This window comes from Mesoplodon bidens (assembly GCF_964165515.1).
Source record: "Mesoplodon bidens genome assembly, chromosome: 16".
In the NCBI taxonomy this organism is placed as follows: Eukaryota; Metazoa; Chordata; class Mammalia; order Artiodactyla; family Ziphiidae; genus Mesoplodon; species Mesoplodon bidens.
In genome coordinates, this window is record NC_138173.1 from 18,006,782 (window position 1) to 18,034,672 (window position 27,891).

General features: G+C 44.1%; 1 protein-coding gene across 1 annotated transcript; it reads left to right on the top strand.

Moving 5' to 3' along the window:
• Positions 1-412: 412 nt before the first annotated feature.
• Positions 413-27,869, top strand: RDH10 (retinol dehydrogenase 10). The gene is made up of 6 exons (XM_081258160.1): positions 413-809; positions 2,456-2,691; positions 22,841-22,939; positions 24,164-24,309; positions 26,248-26,379; positions 26,486-27,869. Exons 1-6 carry the CDS (start codon positions 521-523, stop codon positions 26,607-26,609), a joined length of 1,026 nt encoding a protein of 341 aa, XP_081114286.1. The 5' UTR covers positions 413-520; the 3' UTR covers positions 26,610-27,869.
• Positions 27,870-27,891: the final 22 nt, after the last annotated feature.

A 27,891-nucleotide genomic window follows, 5' to 3' on the forward strand; every position in this document is an offset into this window, starting at 1 on the left:
CGCACCCCACTCTTCCACCCTCTCGCAACTTGGATCAAGTTGACAACTCCCGCGGCGGCCGGCCGGCCCGTGCCGTCTCCGCTGCGCGCCCCTCCCCCGGAGTGAGAGGGAGCCGCCGCGCCGGCTCCGGGGACGCTCGGGCGGCGGCGGCGGCGGCTTGGCCATGAGAGCAGCGCGCGCCGCCTAACTCGCGGCTGTCACCGCCGCTGCAGCGGGACCGGCCGGCGGCGCGGGCGCTCCGGGACAGGCGGGCGGCAGCCGGCAGGAGGCGCCGAGCCGGGCGGCTGCCGCGGCGGGCACAGCCCGGGGCCACCGCGCCGAGCCCGGGCGGGAGTGGCCCCGCGCAAGCGGGGAGCGGCGCTGCGCACTCCAGCCCGGCGGGCACCTCGGGGGCGGGCGCGGGGCGCAGCCTTCTGGTCCCAGCAGCTCTGACAAGCGCCCCCAGGCATCTCGGGGGCTGCGGGGCGCGGGGTGGGCGCGGACGCGGGCGCTGGGCTCGTGCGGGGCCCCGGACGTCGCGATGAACATCGTGGTGGAGTTCTTCGTGGTCACTTTTAAAGTGCTCTGGGCGTTCGTGCTGGCCGCGGCGCGCTGGCTGGTGCGGCCCAAGGAAAAGAGCGTGGCCGGCCAGGTGTGCCTCATTACGGGCGCCGGCAGCGGCCTGGGCCGCCTCTTCGCGCTCGAGTTCGCCCGGCGCCGGGCCCTGCTGGTGCTCTGGGACATCAACACTCAGAGCAACGAGGAGACGGCGGGCATGGTGCGCCACATCTACCGCGACCTGGAGGCGGCGGACGCCGCGGCGCTGCAAGGTAACTGGGACCTGCACCCGAGCATTGTTGGGTCAAGCCTCTTCCCACCCCCGCGCCCTACCCCGGAGGGCCCCGAAACCCCACTGTCACGGTCAACCCTGCTCTCGAGGAAGAGGACCCTCCCCCCCCCCAGCCCGGTCCTCTGCGAGTGGAATTTGTCCCCTAATAAAGGAACACGATCACCTCTGTATTAGAAGGGAGAAAGTGCGCCAAAGCCTTGTCTTAACGGAGGTCCTGTCCCTTGGAGCACGACTGTGGGGTTTCCCAAGTCCTCGGAGGCTAAGGAAGGCGAGGGAACTTGTTACCACCGGTTTGAATCCTAAAGAAATGTCTCAGTCTCGTTGGTGAATGGGAAACTAGTGTCTTTGGGAAGTTGTTCTCAGACTCTACTGATGCATGTGTATATGTTACTGCGGTCTGAACAGCGGAGACTAGGGCAGCATTGATGATTTCACTATAACTTTAGCCACGGGAAAATAATTAACATTGTTTCACCAGAGACAAGTCAGTACTTTAGTTACATATTCAGCCTGATTGAAAGGTAACCCCCTCTCTTAAGGGAAAACGCTTGAAGGATTCAAGCCCTATTGTAAAATTCATTCCCTGTTTTTGATAACCTTAGGAAATCTGCATTTTTGGATATTTATTAACTAACCTGAATCTGAGATTTTTTTTTTTTTTAAAGCCAAAGCGGAGACCGTAATTGACCATAAGTTTGGTTCTGGGAGATTTGGTAATGGCTCTTGCTTTTTGACAATTTTTTCGTCTCCAGGGAAAACATTGAACTATATCGGGAAGATTAACTTGGGCACCACCCCCTCCCCCGTATTGATCATTTGTCACCAAAATTATTGGCACTTGCCTTTTAGGTCAGTAAATCAAAGGTCAAAACTAGTATGTTTTCACCATTGGTAAGAGAGTAGCAAATACAGATTTTTGTGCTCCCTGCCCAAACCTAAAAGGGAACAGTCGTTGTTTTCCAGGGAAGGTTTTTTGGTTTTTAAATTGAGTTATGTGGTAAAATTGCATATTTACCTGTAAACTTGGTTTATATAAGAGTGCTTCTTTGGGGAGTTCAGCTACTCCAGTTAGACCAAACCAGTGTGAGTCCCACTTTTTTATGAGAAGCTTGGTTGATTTCTTGGCTTTGGATGAATTCAGATCATTAATTACAATTTTGATTTGTGAGCCTTGAGGTGAGTTTCCATTTTGAGGGTGCACATACTAAAGAGTAAGAGCTGTTTCTGGCCACTGTTCCCCCCAAAAGAGGAGTGTGTAGTGCATGTGTTTGGGAGGAGGGGGTGTTACTCTCTGGGCTGAGATCAGTTCATTCCAGGTGTCTTTAGCTCCGGGAAGCCGATCCCATGAGGTCTGACTTGTATTGGGCTTGTCACAATTACATGATTTTCCCCTAAGCAGAGTTATCCAGTAAATTGCTGTAATTCCCAAAGACTTTGGGGGGAGGAAGGCAGCTGTAAGTTCAGTCATTGGCAAGGCTTACGGTGTTAGAAATTTGAAGCTCACTGTAGTGATTTTTGTTTTGTGTGATCTTTGTCCTACTGATGGCCATGTGACTCATGTTTTGCACCCCCCCCCATCCCTTCTCTGTTCCATTTTTTTTTCTTCATCTGGACTTCTGAGGACAGCTGGGAATGGTGAGGAAGAAATTCTGCCCCACTGTAACCTGCAGGTTTTTACCTACACCTGTGATGTGGGAAAGAGGGAGAATGTCTACCTGACAGCGGAGAGGGTCCGCAAGGAGGTTGGCGAGGTCTCAGTCCTGGTCAATAATGCTGGTGTGGTCTCTGGGCATCACCTTCTGGAATGTCCTGATGAGCTCATTGAGAGAACCATGATGGTCAATTGCCACGCACACTTCTGGGTAAATATAAACATCCTTGTTTTTATTACTGGGCCCTACTCAGCAAGAAGGCTGGGAAGGAGTGAGACTTCAGGACCAGCCTGAAAGCCACCTGCACTCTTTCACCACAAAGCTTACTTCCAATTCACTCTTCCTCCGGTGAATTACAACGTATGCCGGTTACTATTAGATCGTTGTTTTCTTTTTTTTTTTTCCCCTCCAATTCAGTATTTCTGGAGAGAGTGGAGGACTGAACATTTTGAACTAGTTTGGAAGATTGCCATAAAAATAACAAGAGGGAGCATAAACCCTGGGTTTGTTTATTTTACTTTCTGTTGAGTTTGTAAAACTTTGGTTGTTCTTATGAATTCCTAAAGTCAGAGTTTAGGCTTCCAAATTACTGCTCAGCCACATTTTAGAAAGTGCCAGAGATTCTGAGATCAGCACTTGTGGTCCCATGGGAGTGGTCAGGCCACCCTGGCAGTTGCTTACCATCCACTGACTGTCCCCAGGGTCTGTGACATTGTCCTGTTGGGGTATATCTCAGAACTTTCTCAGCTTAGAGGATGCGTCTCTTCGGAGAACAGAAGTCACCCTGATAGGACCACAGAGTCCCTATGTAGAGGGCAGGGGTGTTGTGAGACCTGGCAAACCGGGGACATGCACCATATCAGCTTCTAATCATCAGAGCTATTACATCATCTAAATAGATGAGAGGGGAGGGCCTTCTGCTCTGGGGGCAAAACTAACCCAAGTTTTGCAACTAAATTTATCTTCAGTAATGGTAGGTGTGAAGTTCTCCCCTGTAACTGTACACTCTTGACCCACTTTTTGCTTTTCTTCCCCCATAGTATTTCCCCTTTTCTTTTGTAGGCAGGTAGGATCCAATAAAGAAAGGGTAAGGAAATAAGTTTGTTGTTTTTCTTTTTTTTTCTCTCCCATAGGCGGCTTAGCCTTCTAACAGAACACAACAAAGAACTGTTTCTCCTAAATAGGTCACATTAAACCTCATTGATTTTTTAGCAACTGTTTTAAAAACTTAATCTAGCTATAGAAGCACTTATTCAAATGTTGCTCCTTGAACATTAAACCATTTCTCTGCCCCTGGAAGAAGCTTATTTTAATGTTGTATTTTTAAACGTGAGCTTTATTTAATTCATTTCCAAAGCTCCAGAAATGAACATTTAAATGACGTGAGCTAACTCATATCTATGTTTTAAACGCATAAGGAGGTTACCAAATACAGTTTGGAGGACTTTGAGTGTGCTTGTGTGTGTGTGCACCGGGGGTGGGGAACTGAATATAAGTCCTTGCTGCCGTGAGGGCCACAGGCGGCAAGTGACAAAGGGGTGGATCAGGTGAGTAAAAGCCAGCACAACAGAATAAACTTGGCAATTCAGTGTATCAAGAATCTTGTGTGTTTATGATTCTGAGTAAAACAAACAGCCACCACTTGAAATAAAAGATGCACATAAATTGCAAGTAGACTGTAGTTTTCATATTTAAAGCCTGGTAAGGATGAGGCTGCCAGAGAAACTCCAGCTGATTTCAGTCAGGTTGTCATCCTCAAACAGATATCCAGCCATCGGGCAGCTAGTTATGAACCACAGACACGAGGGTTGTTTTTTCCAATAACCTTTGACTGAGATGATATATGGTTTCCAAAATATGAACTTTTACCTACACAAAATACTCTGAAGTTTAACCATCTTGCCTACGTTCTCTGCATGAATATTTTGCTGAATTGTACAATTTCAAACATAACAAGATTTTTTTTTTTAATTTATATTTGGCTGCATTAGGTCTTCATTGCTGCGAGCGGGCTTTCTCTAGTTGCGGCGAGTGGGGGGCTACTCTCTTTGTTGCGGTGCATGGGCTTCTTACCGTGGTTGCTTCTCTTGTTGCAGGGCGCAGGCTCTAGGTGCATGGGCTTCAGTAGTTGTGGCACGTGGGCTCAGTAGTTGTGGCTCGCGGGCTCTAGAGCGCAGGCTCAGTAGTTGTGGCGCATGGGCCTAGTTGCTCCTCGGCATGTGGGATCTTCCCGGACCAGGGATCAAACCTGTGTCCCCTGCATTGGCAGGTGGATTCTAAACCACTGTGCCACCAGGAAAGTCCCAAACATAACGAGATTTTTAAAGAAACTCCATACGAACTCCATACAACTGCTCTTATAAGCAATTAGGTACTTGTAAGAGAAAAGAAGCTTCTTTTTGCTAGACATCCTATAAAAAGAGCTAATTAGAGTGTAGTAAGCATAGAAAATCCATTGCTTTAGCTTTGAAAATGCACATTTAATTTTCTAAGTAGAAAATTAAATCAAATTTCCAACGAAAAAAATTACTGTGGACCTGAATCTCTATACCAAGGAGGAACATACCACCTCCTCAGACTCCTTACTTTGCTTAGAGATGCTGCTTAACATCACTTTAGAGAGTTCTTGGAAGCTTTGACAGTAATGACGTCACTTCATATTAAAATATGGGAGGCTCCTGAATTCTCCAGCTGTTTTTCCCCTAAGCATCTAAACTTAAGAATTTATTTTCTAAATTGAGTCAAAAAATTCATTTCAGAGTTGGAATTTCTGGCTGCTTGCCAAGACTTACAGACCTTTTAAGAAGAGCTCTAGCAACCAAAATTTAAAAGAAGACTTACTATAATTTTATAGTGATTTATTTTGTGTGTTTTGAGGGGCGAGGTTTAAGTGGTACAAGTTACCACCTGAATTCAGCTTCCCTTCCCGTAGCCCCCTTAGGTGAAAATGCTCATGGTAACTGCTCCAAGATGTATTGGCATGTGCTCTTTTCCTTCCAGAAAAAATAACCAGCACGTCTTTTTACTGCATCTGGGTGGGGAAAAAAAGTTGCCCCATACATTTCAAAGAGTGGATCAGCTGAGCAAAGACTTGTTCATCATTTGAACAGGTCATCTTTAACCAGCCTTTTAAGTAGCAGTTGGTGTCTGTTTTCATAACATAATAAAGAGCGTGTTGATCCTGACCCAGAGGTAAAGTCGTAGGCAGTGAACTAGAAACCATGCGGACGTTCGTTCACTGAAGAGCTATGGGGGCTCCTCCTCCGAACCATGCCTCGTGCCCCTCCCCCGGCCTGGGAGGCCCTCCTCCGCTCCGCATATCTTTTGAGCCCTGGCTCAAGTTCTTCATATGACCTCCATCCCCACTCCAGCCCTTTTCTGGCATTTTTGCGTACCAGAGCCGCAGGGATCCTTAAGAGAGCATCTTGTGCAACCCCTTGTTTTCTGACGAAGCTGCCGTTAAATGACTTGCCTCTTCTTTCCCTTGATCTCTCCGCAGTGTTTGTTGTCACCCCCACCCTTTGTGCATAGTATGTGCTCTTTGGTGTAACTTTGGATTCGTTGTGCCCTGAGATCCCCCTGCCAGGAACAAAACTCCACTCCTAGTCACTCAGTAAATGTTTGATAGTATAGGCTAAGCTTCTGCTTAAATATTTAGAAGGTAACCTATTCAGAGAATGCTCACGTGGGTCTGGCTTCTGAAGTTTCAAAGGGTAAGCCTCATGTTGGACTAATCAAGCTGCATAAGATTGGCGGGATCTCAAAGGGAGGCTGTCTCATTCGTTACTGTGTCTGTCTCCTTTTGTTTTCCTCCACAGCTTTTCCATTCTCCCTGCCCTACCTGTAAGCTTGTTTTTTACTATAGTATATTGACTCTGCTCATTGGTGCGAGGCTAGTGACTTTGAGAAGGCTGGTGTTGATAGAGCAATTTGACTCAGCTCAATTTGAATATATGGCAGTCATTCATGTTTGCCAGTGGCCGAGCCTCAGGGAGAGGATTCCTGCTGCAGTTCCTTCCTTGCTTCTTAACCTCGAACCTGTTTGCATACACATTAGAAGCTTTTGCAGTACTTGGCATTATTCTGGCACAGCCCCCCAGTCTGCTGTGATACTTTACCATCCAGTGTTCTCCTATCACCAGCAGCTCTCCTAGGAACCTTCTCTTGGTCACCAGTCAAGAAGTGATAGATTTGAGGTAGGTTCTAATCAGCGTGATCTGTTGTGCAACATTCACAGTTAGGACAAGAACGTGAGAATGTGTACAACACAGTGCACTTGAATTTTGGCATAAGTCAGAGAAACAATCCACTCAGGTTCTTTCTGTATCTGGGTGAGATGCAAAAGCTTGAAAATACCTCTCTAGTATCCTTTGAAATATGGAGAGTTGGCCTCCATATAGGAACTGCAAACACGTTTCCCCCAAAACATTTAAGTATTGCTTCATTTGTTATTTTTTAAGAGGAATCTTAAAAAAAAAAAAAAAATCTTTGCTTGCCATTTCTAGAAGACAAAGTTTATCTGTAGATCCTTTTTGACCAAAGAGCTGCACTTGGCATTTATACATGAGCAGCAAATTGATCCCCGATTAACCAAAAGGGGGAAGCAAAAGCATTTAACTCCCGGCCTTTTATGTTCTGAAGAAGTTTTGCATGGTAAAGGACTAAATCTGTCAAATCTGCTAGTCGGTAATTTACTTCTATTGATATGATTGTCAGACAAGATAATTGGTAGTTAATTAATAGACCACTTAACTGAAAAGGTTTCACAGTTTTAAAATACTAATTACTGAATTAGGCATTTATCTATATCCAAGTGTCTAAAGTCTATTTAGTTAAAATCCATCCAGGAAAAGTAAAAGCCCACCAGCTAGATCTGAGTAATGTAGCACTTAAAGACATTAGTGCTATGGTTGTACCTTATATCTCATGAATGGTCCCTAATCATTAATGTTTAAGTTCTTATGTGATTTACTGGTTTTTAATCTCAAATACTATATTCCTCTGTTCTCTGGTTAGAGAAATCTAGTTGTGGTCAAGGCTTCTTAGATTTAGAATTTAAAAAAAAATTTTTCTATTCTTATAAAATTATTGGGCTGATACTTCCTCCTCCAAAGCATAATATTAAGAATTCTATGAAGTAGTGTTTTCCCTACTAAAAACTTGAAATTCATGGTGTATTTTCAAGTCTGTACTAGACCTGGCTTTTGTTATTAAATGAATTCATATGCATAAAAATCAAATGTTTGAGCTTCAGAAATAAACTTTTTGTGCCTTGAACCAAACTGTAAATTGACATAGGGTGAGCATACTTTATCTTATTAATTCTCATGGTCACAGTTAAAAACCGAGTAAAACATCTCTTTAGATAGCGACTGCTTGGATACTTGGAACTCTATAACCTATCAGGGTCATTTCACAGCCTACCTTCCTAACGTAAAATAAGATCACATGCTCACTGAGCTTTAAGTTTCTATATTTGATATATTACATGCTGGACCCAAATCTAGTGCTACTAGAAATAAACATCTATGACATGATAAACCGTCACTTTACATAACTGGTGCGAGCAGGGAACCATCCTATAAAAATCTTCCCAACACCCTTGATATATGTTGTAATCTGTGTCTGGTTATCTGAGTTGTTTAAAAAATATTGCTAAGTAACCAATGTCATACGAAAAAATAGCAGGGGCTTGCTTAATGGCCAAATCCAATGTGTGATGTGACCTTTCTACAGAACGTGAGCCTGTTGACCATCTCTTTGAAACGCTGGTGCTCTAGCTTCCATGATAAGCCCCCTTTCTCCTGCTTCTCTTCCTGTCTTCCCAATCCTCTTAGCCTCCCTACCTCCGAGATACGATAGCTGTTTTGTTTGGCACGCGCAGACCTCTTCTCATTGTGCACCTCTAGTTGAGTAATCTGTTTACTTCGGTGGTTTCAACTGTGATTTCTAAGAGTTCCCAAGTTCATACAACTGTTTGGGCTCTTCCACGCATTCCCTAAAACCAGCAAACCTCAAAACTGAACGAGTTCCTCTTCGCCCCTTCTTGAACTCCCTGGCGTGGCCAGTATCAGGCTTGGAAACCTCAGCAGTGTCTTTAGTTCTCCATCCCGCACGCATTCATGGGTCACCAGATCCTGACTGATCTGTTGCTGTCGTGTACTTTGATCCCCTCCTTTCCATTCCCGCCTCCTCCTTCGTGCTTCTCTCACCTCTTGCCTGGTCTCTACAAAGAATCTCTGAACTTCTCTCCCGTTTCCAGCCTTTGCTCTCCAACCCGGGGTTATCTAAGCAGACTTGAGTTTGTTATATGCCTGCTTATCGACGATGCTGACTAGAACCTGCCCCAAGCCCTGCGTGACCATATTGTTCACAGCGTGAAGTCCAGGCTTGTGAGCATGGCAGCTTAGGCCTTCCAACGCTGCTTTCCACCTGCCTTCCAAGCTCATCGCCTATTACACCCCCTGGTAGACTGTAAACACCAGCCAGGCTGGACACCACGCTGGGCCTGAAGGGGCCTGGCACACTCAGCTCTTCTGCCATTTGGGTCCTGTCTTACTGGGAGAGAAAAGTTGAATAGTTTAGACAAAATGTGTCACTACTCCTGAGAAAGAGAAACGAATACATTCAAAATCTTTCCATGTTGACATCATAGTGTCTTTATATATTAAGGGGGCAGTCCTTGTAGAATAGTGTCAAGTTCCTGGTTCAGGGAATGGTCCTCTCTTGTTTGATTATGTGCTGTTTATCTTGATTCCTGGAAGCAAACTTGGTATTCTTTTCTCCCTCGTTATTTCTACATCCAGGGCTTTATCCAGTATCTGCCCAGGTAGAAATTAATCTATACGGCATGTCAAAGTGGAAGCATCTGTTAACCTGCGCTAAGGCTAACACTGCTGGAATAGCTTTTTCAGAAAGACTGAGTGGAGAATGCCCGGCAGAGCCCTCAGCCACTGGATCCGATGCGTGATCGGGTCACTGCGGCCTGGAGGAGGGCTGCAGACCCTATGGTTAAATGCTTAACTGCTCACATTCTCAACTTATTCTCTTTCTTTACGTTTGTTTTTACCCTAACCATTTTTCAGATTTTTCAAGATCTTTGGCAAATTCTAGTGAGTTGACTTGAGTAACTTGAACATACCTAAGGTGTGACACTCAGAAAACACTTCCTAAGCAGTTTAATCACCTCACTGGGAAGGTGGAATAATTTTTTTAAAGTAGGAAACCCCTTTTTATTTAAGTTTTTTTCTTGAGTTGAGGAATATTAATAGCAGATTCATCTAAAATTTCTGTTCTAGTTCTTTCAGAAACTAAAATTAAAGCCTATTTCAATTAAGGTAAGTAGGCAACTTGCCTCTGTCTAACCCCGCTGTCTGCCTGCGTGGCTGGATGCAGAGAGGACGTGTGCGGTTTGCTAGCTTGTGTTGGAGCGCTCAGGGAAGGAGGCTCCTGACCTTGGCGCAGCTACAGACACTACACTTGGAAAAGTGCACTCGAGCCTGTGTGAAGTCCTAAGTCCCCGGGATGGTTTTGGACCCCCAAGTTGTACTATGCTGAAATTCCACTAGGGGGTGTGCTGGCAGGGTGGATTTGTGTCTTATTTCCTTCCGCACACAGCCAGTAATTGTCCCAAGATAAAGGGCCTTTTGTCGTTGATCTTTGGAGTATGACAAACTGATAGTCCTTAAGAAATAGGGACCTATTCCCGGCCTCAACTGAATGGGTTAAATCCAATGTTCTGAGCCTGTAACTCTAGGAATCAGATTAAAATGTGTGAATGTCTCTTGGTTTAATTAGTTGATTTCTTATCTCCGAAGTTACTATCTGTAGTTAGCTATTCAAAGAACTACCCCCTTCTTATAGTTCTATTAACTGAGCTAAAAACTCCTTTTAGGCGGAGACCCCTTGTAAAGCATAACCAGAAAATAACTTGGAGGATGGAGTCTTTTAATTCGTTCTTTGAAAATATACGGTAGACAGGTAAAGCATACAGCTGGGCCCCTAATAGGGCCGCCTCAGAGAACCTCCCTGCCTTGTGACCTAACCCTGTTCGGACACCATTGTTCAGAGTAGAGGTTGTCAGAGTACGGCCTTAGGACCTAATCTCGTTTACCCTGACACACTTGGCCAGCCGCTTCCCGTCACCTGGACCTCTGGGTTTACCCAGGCTTATCACAGCACTGGCAGGCATGCCTTCCAACAGAAGGATGCCAACATCTCTGACTTGCTCTTACCCAGCACGGCCCGTTCTTGAGTTTCTTTTTCTTTTTTACTTTATTTGTCAATTCCCTCAAAACTCAAGTTCACACCTGTCAGGGACCATTTTCCTAAATGCTCTGAAGCTGAAATTAAGTGAACCACAGGGAAAAAAAAAAAGAATATCCTCTCATAATGATGATAAAACTTTCAACACCGCAGCAAGTGCTGCTAGAATATTTAACAAGGAAGGGCAATTACTGCTGCAACCTTGAGTGCTGTCAAATGAGCCCAACTGACAAGCCACTTACAGTGAATTCACATTCGGAAACACAACGTGACTTGGTCTGTGAAACGTTCAAAGATCGCGCAAAGATGTGTGAAAGGTGACAACGGTGTTAACATCGTGAACATTGGCGTTTGCGGGGTTTGGGGAAACCACAGTGTTTCTCTCTCATTTGCTGCTTGCATAAACATGTGAATTTCTTGCCTTTCCTTCAAATGGCTTAGTACTGGAATTTCTGAATATTAACACGGTTCAGCTTCTTAGTGTTATTCTAAACAATGGGGCTCAAAATAACACTTCCAAATCAGTGTAACCGGGAAAATATTTGTGGTGTAACTTATGTAAGCACATGGGTATTTTGAGGACAAGTGCAACTTAAAATTCAAAGCCTGAATTTTTTTCCCACCTGCAAATTGTAATTAACATACTGCCCCCTACTGATTTCTCAAGGATTTTTTAAAATGGGGATAGTTCTACCATCTCTTGGGAAAGAGAAACATCAGGTGTAATAAATTATTTTTAAATAGTTCTGTACTAACTTTTAGTATTTTTGCATTTGCTGGACTCTTCTCCGTCAAGCAGTGTAATTTGTGTTTTTAAGCGTTGATTTTCTGACCCCAGTAGAACAGAACTAAAGAAAAGGATTCGAGAAGTGGCGTTACTGGAAAGTGTCGGTTGTTTCCCAGCATCTCCCGGGATTCCAGAGGAAGGGGGCAGGCAGCTGAAGCAGCTGTTAGCCCAGCGTTCGTGAGGCTGCTTCTAGTGGTCAGGTCCTGGGTTTTTGCCGGAAGTGTGGTCTGACACTACGTGGAGGGCAGGGAGGCTTGCGAGCCGTACATAGTAAGAACCAGGAATTGCAGGAACTTGAAGAAACGACATAACCAAAAGTAGATAGCACTTCTCACCCAAATAGCCTATAAATATATGCTTAATTAGCCTTGGGTACATTTACTCTACTTTTACCTAGCACTTAAATTTTACAAAGCCCTTTCATAAACACTTTTCTCTCATTTGCTCCTCATAGCAACTCTGAATTTTAAGTAGAGCCATTATCCCCATTTTTATGGATGAGGAAACAAACCGAGAGAGGTTATGGGACTTGCCTAAGGTCACCACTGGGGAAGGAAGAAGCTAGGACCCAGACCCTCAGCCTAGGGCTTAGTTTAGAAGCTCTACAAATACTTATCTGGGCTACATGTTCAAAGCTCCTGGTAGATTCTCCTAGGAGTCACTTATGCTTGTGCCCTGTGGTATAATGTAAGAATCCACCTTCAAATGTTGATTTTTTTTTTTTATTAGCACGGTTAGTTTAGCAGTGACTAATTAACCCTAGCTTAATATCTCCAGGAAGTTTGCTCCATAAATGAGACAAACATGTAAAATGTAAAGACCCAATACCACACTAGAATTCTATTACCAAAGCCCAATTCATGTGTTGCTCTGTCCTGTTTCTGTAATTTTCCATGGTCTGTGTCTGAGATGGTTACCTCATTGACAAGAGTGTGGTGTATCCTTGGTCCTTCAGCTTCCTTCTCGTCCTGGTTTGCATGTCAACATTGACAGGACAGACATAAAAAGTAATGAATAAAAAGGGCTCTTCTACAAAGACTGGATGAGCAAAGTTCTATAACTACTTGGAACTGAAATGGCAATAACAGTGTTGTTTTAGTTTAGGCTTTTGTTTGTTTTAAGCTTATCTCCTGGAAAATATAAAACCTTTAGTCTGTTACATAATATTCTTTTGAGAGCAGAATTCCAGGTAACTCCACGAGCTTTGCCTTGGAAGTGCTAATCATGGGGTCTCAAAATTGTGCAGTTTTGGCCAGCTGATGGCGTCCAAACTTGTGGCCCAAGTAGCTGACTTTTAAAGGGGTAACTTTTTCCTAGGTAGGGTTTTCTCACAGGCTTACCAAAGCATGAAAGCTTCAGAAAGGTAAATGTGGAAAATTAAAAAGGTAAATGCTGAGGCTAAAAGGGTCTAAATTCCGTGTCTTGAAAGCTAAGCCCTCAAAGCCTCTGTGAGTAAGGGGGAAGGATTTTGAAATCTTCTAGGTCTCTTTGAAAGCTTGTTCTAATGGGGTCAGGGGTGTCTTAGTCCATTTGGGCAGCTCTAGCAAAATACCATGGACTGAGAGGCTTATAAACTACAGGAATTTATTGCTCACAGTTCTGGAGGCTGAAAGTCGAAGGTCAAGGCTCCAGGAGATGTGGTGTCTGGTGAGGACCCACTCCCTGGTTTGTAGACAGCCATCTTTGCTGTAACCTCACACGGTGGAAGGCGGTGAGGGATCTCTCTGGGGTCTCTTTTATAAGGGCACTTATCCCATTCATGAGGGCTCCACCCTCCTGACCTAACAACATCACATTGGGCATTAGGTTTCAACATGAATTTTGGAGGGACACAAACATTCAAACCACAGCAGAGGGTCTTGCTAGTGCTAAAAATGGATCCAAGGCAAATATACATACAGTCAGTCTGTAAACTCCCATAGTTGTCCATACAAAGCTCCCAGGGATCTTGACATCAGTTTGAACTGGCATTTGTCTGATAAACATTACTGGGGAAAGGATGTGGGAAGTGGACAATGGGGCCTCTCAACCCCTAATAAATACTCTGGTTCAGAGAACACAGGTAGGATAGAGGGCAGAGAAATTAGTCTGCCTTTATTTGCTGAATTTCTAGGAGAAATTGATCTGAAGCCACTTGAGGTTTAGAGTAGACATTACCTGGCTCAGGCTACAACCTTGTAGCTCAGCCTGTGGTCCAGAATGGCAGCAATAACATCACCCCATCAGGCTGCATGTTAGAAAAGCAAGCTCTCAGGCCCTCTCCTCTCCCAGACCTACTGGATCAGAGTCTGCATTTGATTCAGATCCCAGGTAATTGTGCACATCAAAGTTTGAGGAGGAATGGCTCTTGAGCACGTATTTCCCTTCCCACTTTCTCAATATTCTGTTGTTGTTTTTTTTTTTTAATTCCCTGAGCTAATCAGCCCTTCAGGAATTTTGTACACTAGGAAAATACTAGACCATGCACGCTAGGGTCCGCCTTGTCTAGGTGGTGTTTTTGTTTTTTTATTTGGGTTCCAAGCCATTGTTAAAGGAGGAGCCCAGGTGCTCTCTTGCTTACTATCCCCCTTGGTTGCTGTGCCCAGGATGGAGTCTCCAAAGCCATAAACATCATGGTACAGAGTCAAGGCTATGCACTGAAGAGATATGTTCTTCCTGCCCAGGACCAAAAAGCTGTCTGGAAATAAGTTGCAGGAGGGCGGAGACCTTGCCTCTTGAGCACCCTGCTTCTCTGCTCCTAGCCCCTGCAGATTGTCAGCATTATCTCCCTTCAGTGGTATTTCTGAATTTAGTGGTAGAGTGGTGGTTTGAAGGTATTGGCATGTAAACTACAATGGGCTTTTGAGCCCATATGTAAGTTGTGACATTTTTTTAAGCCTAGAGTGTCTTGCTTGCAAAGCTAGAAAATGTCATTATAATATGAGACTTAGAGCTTAGAAAAAATCATCACGGGACTATATGGAACCTGATTTGCTGATGTTCACGTTCCTTCTAAAGGGTGGTTCTCATGGGGCTCTTTTCCCCTGAGGGGCATTTGGCCACATCTGAAGACATTTCCCCTTGTCAGAACTGGTGGGGTTGTTACTGGCATCTAGTGGGTCGAGGCCGGGGATGCTGCTAAACACTGTACAACGCACAGGACAGTCCCCACAATGTAAAATTACCCAGCACAAGATGTCCATGGGGCTGAGGCTGAGATGCTCTTTTCTAGAACACTGGCTCTCAAACGTGGCTGCATAGTCAAGTCACCTGGGGAGTGTCGCCTTCCCGGGCCAGATTCCCTCCCGGGTATAATTGGGCCTCAGAGGGGGTGTGCCTGGGCCTCAGAAGGAACACCTCCCCCGGATAATTCCAATGTGCAGCATAGTTTGAGAACTGATTTCTAGAAAAGGTGGCTTTTTACAATCCTTCAGTGTCTTTAAGAGGTTTGCAAAGTTTTTGTTTGTCTGGTTTTTTTAACAATGCGTAGCACAATACAGGTATCTCATAGACCCCCTTACACAGTGAGTTAAGTTCTAAGTTGTTATAGTGCATGCCTAAGAATAAAGTGAGTTGTCAGGAGTAACCTCTTGATTTTATGTATCTGGAGTTTAGGTAAACGTTTAATTTTCTATAAAGCCTCCACAGTAAGCACGCTGGAAAGCAGAGAAGAATTTGAACTCTTTGCACACGTGAAATACGAAGGGTGACGGAAGGGGATCACGGGGGCCTTGCTGGGCTGTGGCATTTGGGTTGGGCGCGGGCTGGGTCCCGCCACTTCAGATGGCCTAGGCAGTGGCTGAGCTCACACGCACGTGGTTCTGGCTCGTGGAAGTAGTTGCCAGTCGCTAGAGCAGAACCGAAGCCTCTGCCCTGTGGAAGGTCTGTTTTCATTACAGTTTCGGCGACGTGATTTGAGTTTGGGGCAAAGCAGAGAGAGGGATTAATGACAACCTGTTGTTTCGCAGACTATTTGGCTGCAATTTTGTGGGCTATTTTCACTGTTCTGTAAAGAGTTACTAGATCGGGTCAGGGGCTTGGGGAACACTCCTTTGATCATCTAGGACTCAGCCAGGGGGAGGGTCGGGGAAAGCAGCCTTTCAGAACCAGTGCGCAGCATTCATCGTGCCTTTTAAAACATTGAGCTTCCGTGGACTCAGGTAGAAGACAGAAAAACGATGATTGTAGTTTTTTTTTTTAATATGTAAGAGGCATGGATTCACATTACATTCTTTTAAAAGACACCGCCATGACAACATATAAATGTTTAATGAATAGATATTTTCACTGCTCACCAGATGCTGGCAACTGCACTAATGGAGTTGATACCTCATTGAGTCATTTATGAAAGTCTTAGGCAACGTTAGTTGTTATACCTAGTTATACCTCTGTGTTGCGACTTGTGTATTGAACATGTGGTAAGAAAGAACGAATTATTGGATGTAAGCCGTCATAACATTTTTGAGCTAAGAAACCTTGGAGATCTCCTTTTTGTCTCACAAATGAGTTAAGCCAAGAGAGGTCAAGTAACAAGGAAGGTTAAGTGATTGACAGTCAGGACCATGTGGTTTCTGGACTCTAAAGGCCAGTGTACTTTCCAGACAGACTGAGTTTTAAGTCCCTTCCTTTCTGGTATTTCTGCACAGGGAACTCCGAAGTGTCAGGGAATGTTGATATCTGAGTTGCTGCCTTGGGGTAGATTCATCCCATGTTTTAACAGTGGGAAGGCAAGTTAATGAAGCATTTATTTTTGCTGAATAACTAATGTTGTCATCATCTAGGTGTTCATTTGAAAAGCTTCGCTCTTTTATTAGCTTCTTGGTTGCAGGGCAACTGTAGGAGTATACTTGTGCATGTGTGTTAAGTATTAACTGCTGATGCCTCTAAATGTGAAAGCAAACCCTGTGGCCTCAAAATAATAACAAAAAGGACAGTAGATGTAACATTGATATGAATTTGATGTTTATGACATATTCTTCTCTATAGCTAAAGAGAGAACATTTTGTGTCAAGCAGGTAGAGATTTTCATGAACATTTTGTTAAGTCTGAGAGTCGTTCCAGGTTTCAGTATCTTGGGGCTATATTGCACAATTTGTCTGGAGACCTTTCTTATCTCTACAAACACACCCAAATAGCAAAGAGAAAAAAAAAAAAAAGCCGTCATCGAATTACATGAATTTCAGAATTTGTGCTGTCAACTGCAATTAAAGTATTTAAAGTCAGTTTATTGCTAACAAATACAGATTTGGGCTTTACTTCCTAGTTGAAGACAGTTTTCTAATGAAAAATTTCAAGTTACACTTTCTGTGGTCAAAGTGAAGTTTCTAGAGTTTGGTGCTCAGTACGTTGATTAAGCAGATACCTGTAAATCTACTGGACTAAGAATATTTAGCCATGGGTTCCTTTCCCAGATTAGCTTGGGAGTATGTCACCCTTTTTTTAATCTTTGAGCACACTAATGATTAACCCTATTAAATAGCCTTTTAAACCCAGTTCCCTGTATTTTCAGCACCTTCAATAGTTTGTACTCTTGAATCATAGTTTTCCAGGAGAAGTGACTGAATTTTCATAGAAGAGTGCCACCAGATGTCATTTTAGCCTTGTAAATAAGCAGTATGTTCCTCTGTGATTCCAAAAGAGATAAGTTACTCTCACAGCGGCAGGTGGAAACAGCAAAACACCAAGGAGAGTCACTGAACCATTTGGAGGGGAACCATAGGGATGTTCAGTTAAACGTTCTTTGTTCGATGGAGTCTTGATTGTATTTTTTCCAGATCATATATACTGCTGCTGTTTGGAGATTCTGAAAATCCTTAAACATAAATACCTCAGAAAACTGTACTGTATATGTGCTCATGGTGTTCAGCCTTTTCCCATTGTAATATGATTTTTGGTCCCCTTTAGAAATGAAAGTTTTCTGTTTCTTGGACATTCAAATGAGAGAAACCCTTCAAAATGATTCTTTTAAAAAGATACCTTTTCTTGAATTGACCACAGGACAGTCATGCAAATGCACAAAAATAGAGTTTGAGGCCTTTTCCTAACTGTGAGAAGTTAACTTTGCTTTTCCCTTAGTATCCATTATCCTTGAATAGCTTGCAAATACGGGAAACATTCCGAGTGTTTTACCTGTACCTTAAAAATGTCATCAATCGTGAAATTTCAAAAGTCAGCCTTTGCCGGATACCACATTTCTTCACGTTCTCTTTTGTTTAACTTTAGGTTAATTTGTCCTGACAGTGCAGCTGCGGGCTCTGCATTGCAGTCTGTCATTAAGAGCACCAAGAATGATCTGGAGGGTTGGAACTGTTGGAAGTTAATTTGGCGTAAACCTAACATTCAAAGATTTCTCAAGATATGACATGTCGTGTCTGTGTCCAGTCACACTTCTGTTTAAGAAGTTCTTGTTTATATTATAAATATGACCTTTACAGTTATCTTTCAAAGTGCCCAGTGCTTTGAAGAGGAACCCCGAGGAGCTATGGAGATACTAAACTTGTGAAGCATGTTTCATAGGAATGTCAGTGTCTGTTTGAATATCCTCTTCCTTCCTCCCTTCCTCCCTTCCTTCTTTCCTTCCTTTCTTTTTTTAGTCACTTGGCGACCCTGTCAGCTTGGCAGCTTATGGTATTGGAGTCTTGTGATAAAATTAATCACAGGTAATCAAAGGTCTATCATCACACTTTTTAGCCAGGATCCATTACTGAAAGAGTTTTCTCTTTTGCAGATAAAATAATCCCTGGGTCCCTTCCGATTCTAAATTGTCTCACTGAACATACAAATTGGTTGCTGACTCTGAGACTCCCCCCCGCCCCCCCAGGTCAAGAGTCAACCACATTTTCCTGATGACGATCTAGATGTCCTCCCCTGTGTCTCAGACATTTGAATAAGAGGACAGAGCTCAGAGTGCGGTTCTCTGACTTAGACTAAACATCCAGCTCACCTTGCCACCCACTGTTGGGACCAGCTAACTCTGGTGACTGACTCTGTGTATTTCCTTTAGCGATCCCTTTACCAGCTGGTAACTCCCGATCCGGATAATTCGTCCTTACAGCAAGAGAACACAATGGTCCCGGTGTTCGGCGGCGGAGTTGCCCCTCTCAGATTCACTGTCGGCGGCACGTGCGTGAATTTACACTCAAGCCACTTGGGCGTGTGCCGCAGATTTGCTCGTTATGTTCTTCTAACGAGTCTCAGACAAAGATCACGAACGTGAGCTTGAAGTGACTGGTGTCATGGTAACTAGCACTTCACCTCTTGCTGGTCCCCATTTCATACGCGCTACAATATTTGTGCACATTAATAATTCATCACAAAGTGCCAGATTTCTTTGTGCTGTCAAACTGTGTCAAGGACAGATTGTGCTGCGCTATCTCAGGTGTCACCCACCAGACTGCGGAGGGCAAGAGTAATTAGAAAAGAAAACTCGTCGGGAAAGTTCCCGCGAGCATGATGCCTTCTCACCACCCATTTACAGCACTGTTTCTCGTAACGTAAGGCCTAGACTTCGCGTTGATCAAAGTCTATTTGGTCATGTGCCCCAGACACAAGGCAGGGGTTTGGTTGTGGAAAGAGGGCCCGGGCGGTAATTGCTCACCTCCACTCAGGCAGCAAAGGAAATGATTAACAGCCTCAGCGCTCAGTCACGTGGATCAGGCTCCAGCCTGAGCCCTGCAAACTCGGGTTTAAAAGGAAACCTGAGTGTCCCTGGTATGAACGCTCTTCCCCCAGGCTTGCCCTCGCCCGGCATCCAGTAGGAGCTGAGTGGTGGCCACCAGCTTTGGAAGACAACCAGTCTGGGTCCCAGGGCCGCCCGGCCCTTGGATGGCTTACCTCCCCTCCCAGTTTCCTCAGCACCTTGTCTGGTGTTTCCGACATTGCTAGTAGTTGTAATAACTATAGTAGTAGACGTGCAAGTGGTGAGCCTTTCTAAATAAAGAGCATAGACCTTTGTCTTGGCATGTAGAAAGCACAGTGGCACGCTGGATTTTGTTTCTACAGAAGGTCCCGGATGAGGTAGGAGGCACAGATTTTATAAGAAGTGTTGACCTGCCACAGCCCTTTTTAAAAAAAAATCAACCCCTCCCTCTTAAAAGAAAGCTTCATACTAAAACAGACAGACCTGTGCCACACTTTACTAGCAGCTTAAAGTGAAGCCGATTTCCCTAAAAAATATGTTTGCAACCCACAGTTGGAAAAGACTTTAGCCACATAGCTATATTTGGATTCTTTTGTTGCTCTCTTTTTTCTTATTTCCTTTAAGTGCAAAACCAGTAGCTTAAATGTCCCTCCAAACTACTTTGGTGGGGGGCGGGGTGAAGGGAGGAAGGCAGGCCCAAATCACAGTCTTTACCATATGTAGCCACAGCACCCTGCTCTTGTAAAGGATAGACTAAAACTGTTGTAGGTTTGATGTACTGATGGAACACAGTTAGATGCTGGTGAGGATAAATTCTGCTTAGAGACGGGAATGAGACCTGCTGCCATGTTACCTGTCATCGCTTGGCCAGATCATAATACAAGACCTGCATGTAGTAGGTGCTCAGGAAATACTTGTGGAATGAATAAGCTAATTCTGCCAGGTCAGGAGGGGACGTGAATGCGTTTCAGAACTTTGCGAGAAATTCAACTTAAAAACAGTCAGGAGGGACTTCCCTGGCGGTCCCGTGGTTGAGACTTTGCCTTCCAGTGCAGGGGGTGTGGGTTCGATCCCTGGTCCGGGAGCTAAGATCCCACGTGCCTTGCAGCCAAAAGACCAAAACATAAAACAGAAGCAATATTGTAACAAATTCAATAAAGGCTTAAAAAAATAAAATCCAAACAGTGAGGAATTTGGTGGTCTTCTATCACCTACCTTCCTATGTGCTGGGGATCTGGATTAGTCATTTAACACCTGCAGGCACCACCACGGAACACGAACATGGAGAAGTCATTAGAGCCCGCCCACTGGGTGTCTGGGTTTCTAGTCAGGGCTGGCCACCGGGCAGAGTTAGTGTGGAAACAGGCTGGGAACGAGCACGGTCGGCGATTCGGATTTGTCGGGTAACCACGTAGAAAATTCCTACTGGTATTCTGTACTGTGTGTAATTTCTTAGGTTATACTCTTGAGTCCTTCTACTTACTTAACTTAAAAATAAGACCTTCATACTAAATCTATCCCTCTCTTTCAAGACTAGGGCAAACTTTTAAAACTTAGAAGTGGTCTCTGGATAATGTCAAGACTAAATTTTATACTTTTTAGCTAATTGAAGAACAATTAATTATAATCAGATATGTAAAAGAAGACTTAGGCATGATTACTTAAGGATGTGTTTCGTAGTTTAGATTGGAATAGATGAGCTTTCTTGTGATGTTACTATATTGTAATTCTGTCCCCATATATAAGCTATAAAGCCTGAAGTTTCCAGGTGCTGTAGACTGAAAGGACAAAACAAAACAAAGCACCGCAGAACATAATTATATGTTACAGTGAATGATACTGATTATATGTCTTAAAAAAATACGGACAGGGGCTTCCCTGGTGGCGCAGTGGTTGAGAGTCCGCCTGCCGATGCAGGGGACACGGGTTCGTGCCCCGATCCCGGAAGATCCCACATGCCGCGGAGCGGCTGGGCCCGCGAGCCATGGCCGCGGAGCCTGTGTGTCCGGAGCCTGTGCTCCGCAACGGGAGGGGCCACAGCAGTGAGAGGCCCGCGTACAGCAAAAAAAAAAAAAAAAAAAAAAAAAAAAAAAAAAAAAAAAAAAATACGGACAAAGTCAAGGTGAATAGAATAATATTAGACAAAGGCTTAATACCATAACTACCTGCGATAGAGAATTATTGAGAGACTCTGGTGACATAATTAACATACAGCACTTTGAAAAGCATGAGAGGCTATGTAAATACGTGATGAATATTACACTTTGAATTATATAGGAGGGCATCGGGGTAGATTGTCAGAGAAGAGTTGAGATCATGGGTAAAACCTTACAGGTGAGAATAAGCATGACACAGGTAACAGCAGTGAGGAGGCCCAGACACATGGATATAAGGGGACCAGGGGGTTATGTGATGATCAGGAGTCAGACTGGGGAAGACCTTGGGGTATTTCACAAAAATTCATCTGGCAACTGAATGCATCACGGATTGGGACATGGAAAAATTTCAAAATTAATGGAATGACCGTTTGATCTTGTACATGCAGAAGCTATCAAAACAAATAAAATATGTATGCAAAAAGTCAGTGATCTCTTAGCTGGGAAATCCTCTGAGAAGGGAATGCAACTCTCCTTTAAGTCCACTGGTTAGTGTTTGGGTTTTTTTAACTTCATAAATCATGGGAAGCTGTGTTGGCAGTGGGAGATAACTCAGCAGTGGACAGATTGCTCTTTGCTGCTTTCTTTTAAGAAGCAGGTTATAAAACTGTTGGGAGCCTGGTGGAGTAGTTAATAGATCGTCTTAAGCAATTTGAAGTAATTAAAAAAAAAAATACAGCCTTGCATCTGGGAGGCAAGAAAGCTAGAGAGAAAAGAGAAGTTCGGTGAGTGAGAAATCGATGCCGCCTTTTGGGTCCACCGCCCTGGGGCTTCTGCCACATGCTCTGCCCTCTAAGTGGCCAGTCACCTGCCTCCGTGGGGGAAGTCACCCCCCAGCGTACCCCACAGTGGAGTGTGGTCATTCAAATGCTATAAACTGTCTCAGCAGAGTTAGTGTTAGGACACATTTTTCATTAAAATGATTCTGTACTTTACCCTCCTTTTTTTACACCTAAAATACTTGACCTCCCGTGAGCATACTTTGATAATACAGCTTGGATGCTGGAAGATGCTTCTGGAATATCTCTTCATTCATGGTTCTGTTGCTGTGTAGACACAGCCATGAGGTAAACATTACACGAGGCTTCTATTCGTGGGTAAGCGGGAGGTCCCTCACAGACCATGAGATGCTGCACTGAAGTGTCAGAGCATGAAAAGATCTCTGACCTGGGAGTAGTTTAGATTAGCAGATAACTATCACTTGAAAGGTGATAAAGAGCCTTCTCCTAATGGCTTTCTTTTCATCTCTGGACATTGTCCCCGAAAGCTCTTGTGTTACAGTCTTGTTGGTCACGGCTTTTAACAGGCCTGCCATGCCAGTGATACGGTGCTAAGTGAACCAGACGCCTAAAGGATCTTCTCTTTTTGATAAATGTAAAATAGTTTCAAACAGATTGGGAAATGTCACATTAGGTGGGTAAAACTTTGTTGCGTGATCTTGGCTTTGTGGGGGTTTTGTTTGTTTTTTGTTGTTGTTTTTTAGGTGAAACCCATAATGTCAGTTCTAAAGCTTGAATCTTCCTTTTCTTTCAGACCACTAAGGCTTTTCTTCCTACCATGCTGGAGATTAATCACGGTCATATTGTGACCGTTGCAAGTTCCTTGGGATTGTTCAGCACTGCTGGAGTTGAGGTTTGTCATGATACAGCATTTCCTTCCTTCAGTCGGTTGATCTCGTGAGGAATACACCAAAGTCCTAGGAAGGGTACCTGCTGCCCGCATATTCCTGAAAGGCCATGAAAGCACGCTACCTGTGTGCTGCTTGTGGAATGCTCCCCGGCAACCCACGTGGCTCTATGTCTCCTGCCATAAAGTCACTTATACTAGTTTGACAAAGCAGCAGCAGCAGCAGAAGTAGGTGGGCCCGTCCTCAGGACGGCCCCCTTTTCATTAGCAGTTTTGCCTGACAACAGTGGGAAGGCACAGGGTCAGGATGAAACTGGAGGGCAGTGGCAGTGCCACAGGGAACAGATACATGAGGCCAAAGGTTGACATTCTGTTTTGGTCAACTTGCCGAAAGCGAGCTATCTTGTGTTAGCTCATCAGATGAGATGGTTAGGGCTGGTGTGAGGTGTCTGTAGAACTGGGCTTAACATAAGTCTGTAGAACTGGGCTTAATCAGACCCCGTTCTTCACCAAATTCAAGTTACAAAGCGTGTTTATGTGTATTGCTCGGTGCTGTTTGTCCCGTGGGTGCCTGTAGCGGAAAATTGAAAACACCATCCCGTGCAAATATGCAAAAGGATGCAGAAGAGACGGCTTCTACATTCTACATTTCAACTCCTCATTTTAAAGTTGGGTAATGGAGAAGAACTTTCTTTCTATTACCGTGAGTCCTTAGGTTAAGTTCTAGTTTAACTTTACAAGGTAGAGTTATCATTTCCATGTTCGCTTGGCCCTAAAAAGAAAATTGGATCATAACGGCTTATAACCCCAGCTAAACTCGCCTTTGTTCTCCTAGCATTAATTTAAACAAACTGGTTTTTCAGTCTCCTCTACTGAACAAGAGACCATTTGTAAATTTTCCAGACACTTCAAAGTGAGCCTCTCTCCATTTTTAGCTCCAGCTTGTTAGCTTTCATAGAGTCCTTTGTGGTAATTTCCCCAAAGTAATCTGATACTTCGTTGATGTGGCAAAAAGTGTTCATCTGTTTCTGCCGTTCCTTTGAAAATATGATTTCTGCACCGAACCACATCAGATATCTGTCTTTTAAAAATGCTCTCCTTTGCTTAGCTTAGTCACCTGTAACCTTTTATATCAAACATGTAACCGGAGTCACAGGACCAGGGCAGCTTGGGGTTGGTCAGGGATGTGAACATGTACTGAGTGTTTCTGCTCTTTCCCCTCTGCCCCAGGATTACTGCGCCAGTAAATTTGGAGTCGTGGGTTTTCATGAATCCCTGAGCCACGAGCTAAAGGCCGCGGAGAAGGATGGAATTAAAACCACGCTGGTTTGCCCCTACCTTGTGGACACTGGCATGTTCAGGGGCTGCCGAATCAGGTCAGTCAGGACCCGCCTTCACGCTGACAAGAAGCGGGGCTAACAGGTCATCTCTCCATCTTGGGAGGATATGTGGAATGAATCAGATCTCCAGCCATAATCCACCTTGCACCTCAGTATCTGTCATTTGGCAGTTCACTTGTAGCTTTCGTTGGTCAAGGTCTGTAAAGTTGAGGCGTGTACGACTGACAAGCAAGGACTGGTATTAGCTCACAGAAGGTGGCCTACGAGCATCAGTAGGAAACAGCTTTTCTGCACCTTCAAGGAGCAGATACTCAGGATTTTCCTTAGAAGCTCTTTCCTTAGGAGTGATTTTCTTTCTTTAATATTAATGTTAGTACCTAAATGCGACTTTGGCTTGGATACGAAACAATGTCACTGCCATAGAAGAGGGTGGTCTTTCTTCCAGAAAGACCCTTGAAGGAGACACCCCAGGTTTGGGAACTTCCTTTCTGCAGAGAGTGTATGTAGCTAGATTCACTCTGGCAGAATGAGAAGAAACGCTGAGATTTTCTAAACATGAAATGAAATACCACCACACTTTGGAAGGAGGAGGCACGTGGGAATAGCCCTGTCAAGTCACATCTGACTTGAGCTAAGCGGAGTAAACAAAGCCGTGACTCATCAAGAGGACACTTGTAAAGACCTGCTGACTGTGAGATCTTTGCTTGGACGAATTTGACAGGCAAAGCAAGAGAACCAAACGAGTTCCCCATGGGTCAGGGCTGACCTGGACACATTCGGAACCTGGCCACGCTGTGAACAGGTGGAGGTGATTTGAGTCGTTTCCATCTCAGGCTGACTCCAAGTCTGGACCAGGAGCGGACTCGGCCCTGCCCCTTTTACCGTGTGTGGGCGGGGTGTGTGTTGGTTTGCTGTTTGCCTCTTACGGACTTAGGAAGGGGTTGCTGCGGGTCTGAGGAGCTCTGTTTCCTGTTTAGCATCACAGCAGGTGTCCGGAGCTGCCGGGGGCGGGGGGGGGCGGGGGGGGGACGATGAAAAGGAAAAAGAATAAATTATATTAAGTTATTTCAGTGGGTGCCTGCATGAATTCAGCTGAAGGTAGGATGTCTCTGTGCACTTCATTTCAGAGACCCCCGGAGAAAATGCCACGGCTTTCCCTCTCCAGGCACCCGGGAAAGCACACAGCTGACTTATATTTCACTCAGAAAGGTTACGTTGCTGTTTACACACCATCATTTGAACTACACTTAATACTTAAAAGTTTGGCATCTTGTTTGGGTTTAGTGTCTGTTATGCCAGACACCCTCTCCTTTTTCAACTGAAAGAAAAAAAAAAGTAATTTGGAATACATTTCAAGGCATTTTGAAAACAGGGCTTTCTCACTTTACAGAAAAGCAGACCAATTCTGCTTTTTTTTTTAACTTGTTTTCCAGACTATGCAAATAAAATGTGTTCATAGTAGGAAAATTTAGAAGATACAGAAAAAGCTCAACGAAGTAAACAAAACGAATTCCAAATCCTGTTGCTCAGATAACGTCATCCTTCATGTTTTTTTTTTTTTTTTATAAATTTATTTATTTATTTATTGAGGGCTGAATTGGGTCTTCGCTGCCGTGCACAGGCTTTCTCTAGTTGTGGCGAGCGGGGTCCACCCCCCATTGCAGTGTGCAGGCTTCTCATTGCGGTGGTTTCTCTTGTTGCGGAGCACAGGATCCAAGCGCACGGGCTTCAGTAGCTGTGACTCAAAGGCTCTAGAGCGCAGGCTCAGTAGCTGTGGCACACGGGCCCAGCCGCTCCGCGGCATGTGGGATCCTCCCGGACCAGGGCTCGAACACGTATCCCCTGCATTGGCAGGCGGACTCCCAACCACTGTGCCACCAGGGAAGCCCCATCCTTCATGTTTTGATGTGTATTTCCAGTCTTCCCTATTTTGTGTTAACTCTTAATTTCGTCTCTTGAATGTGTAACTCTCAGGAAAGAAATTGAGCCTTTCCTGCCCCCTCTGAAGCCCGATTACTGCGTGAAGCAGGCTATGAAGGCCATCCTCACGGACCAGCCCATGATCTGCACCCCCCGCCTCATGTACATCGTGACTTTCATGAAGAGGTAAGTGTGAGGGGGCTCCCTCCTCGGCAGGTCTTCCCCTGTCCTCCCCGTAACGTACGGAACACGCCACGCCTCACGGTGGCTAACTGTGACTTTTCCTTTTCAGCATCCTCCCTTTCGAAGCAGTTGTGTGTATGTATCGGTTCCTAGGAGCGGACAAGTGTATGTACCCCTTTATCGCTCAGAGAAAACAAGCCACAAACAATAACGAAGCAAAAAACGGAATCTAAGGATCTTTTTTGTATGGAATATCATTTCTACCAGAAGACGATCAAGATATCTCGGTCCGACCCACATCAGCATGATTGATACTCTCTGGATTCTAAATCCGCATTGACTTTTTTTGTTTTTTTCAAATCAACTTTTTAAGAAAATAAAGTGTGAATTAACCGACTAGAGTGCTTGGAAAATGTGATCAGCGTAAGTGAGCTTAAGTTGTTGCCAATGGGGTCCTTTTCAGGCAGAACCCTAAAACCAGTCTTATCTTTTAGACAAGCGCTGTGTGATGTCTCCAGGCTACCATTATTTTTTCTGAATGAGCAGGGAGTCTCGAGATGATAACAACAGTGTGTTTCATGTGTGTGGTTTTTCTTAATTCCCATAGAGTTTATTAATTCTTGTAATTAATCTCTAGCCAATTGACACCCTTGCAACTTCAAGGACTGATAGTGCTATATTTTCTCATGTTTTTGAAGTTTCAGTTTTGCAAAGCCCGTGTGGCTCTTTCATTGTGTTTGTATGTACAGCTCTTTTAAAATGGCATTTTGAAATCTCTATCCATTGCAAGTAGATGATGATGTCTGTTACAGTAAAGGTGATCAGGTCTCTTTGTTAAAGTCATAACGACTAGAGTGTTGGTCGAATTTTAAAATGAGTCTCTGAGATCTTTCCTTGAGTATCTATTCCCCTGGAGACCTATTTATCCAAAAAAAGATCATACATTTTCTACCTATGAATTTTGCTGCATACAGAAAGTGCCCTTTCCTCAGGAAGTTGCTGTGTTTCATTTCTTTGGATGGACTTTGATCTAGAATACATAGCAGCTCTACAAAGAAACAGTTTCTAAAAATGGGAACTTCTGCATTTAAAAACGTCCCCATTTTTGTGCCAACTATGATTAGCAAGGGGGAAAAAAATCTTATACTATGGAGTACATATGGAAGGGTGTAAAGATTCTTTTGAAAGTTTTATTCACATTGTAGAACAGCAAATGACATTTTTACAGTATTTTTTTGTAAAGCAAACTATTTTGTGCCTTGAATTTGGTAAATGTGTATTAGTGAAACGTTGTAAAAGTGAACTTCTACCTCTGTATCTAAATGTATACCATCCACTTGTAAATTACTATAAACTATTACGTGATTGCTTTTTTTTTTTTTAGAATGTCCTGTTTAAATAGTGACCAATGTTTTAGGCTATTAAAATAAGCCATCTTTTACTAATTAATTGGGAAATTTTATAAAGGACTGATTAAATTTAAAGAAAACTTACCTACAAATGACTGCGTGATTA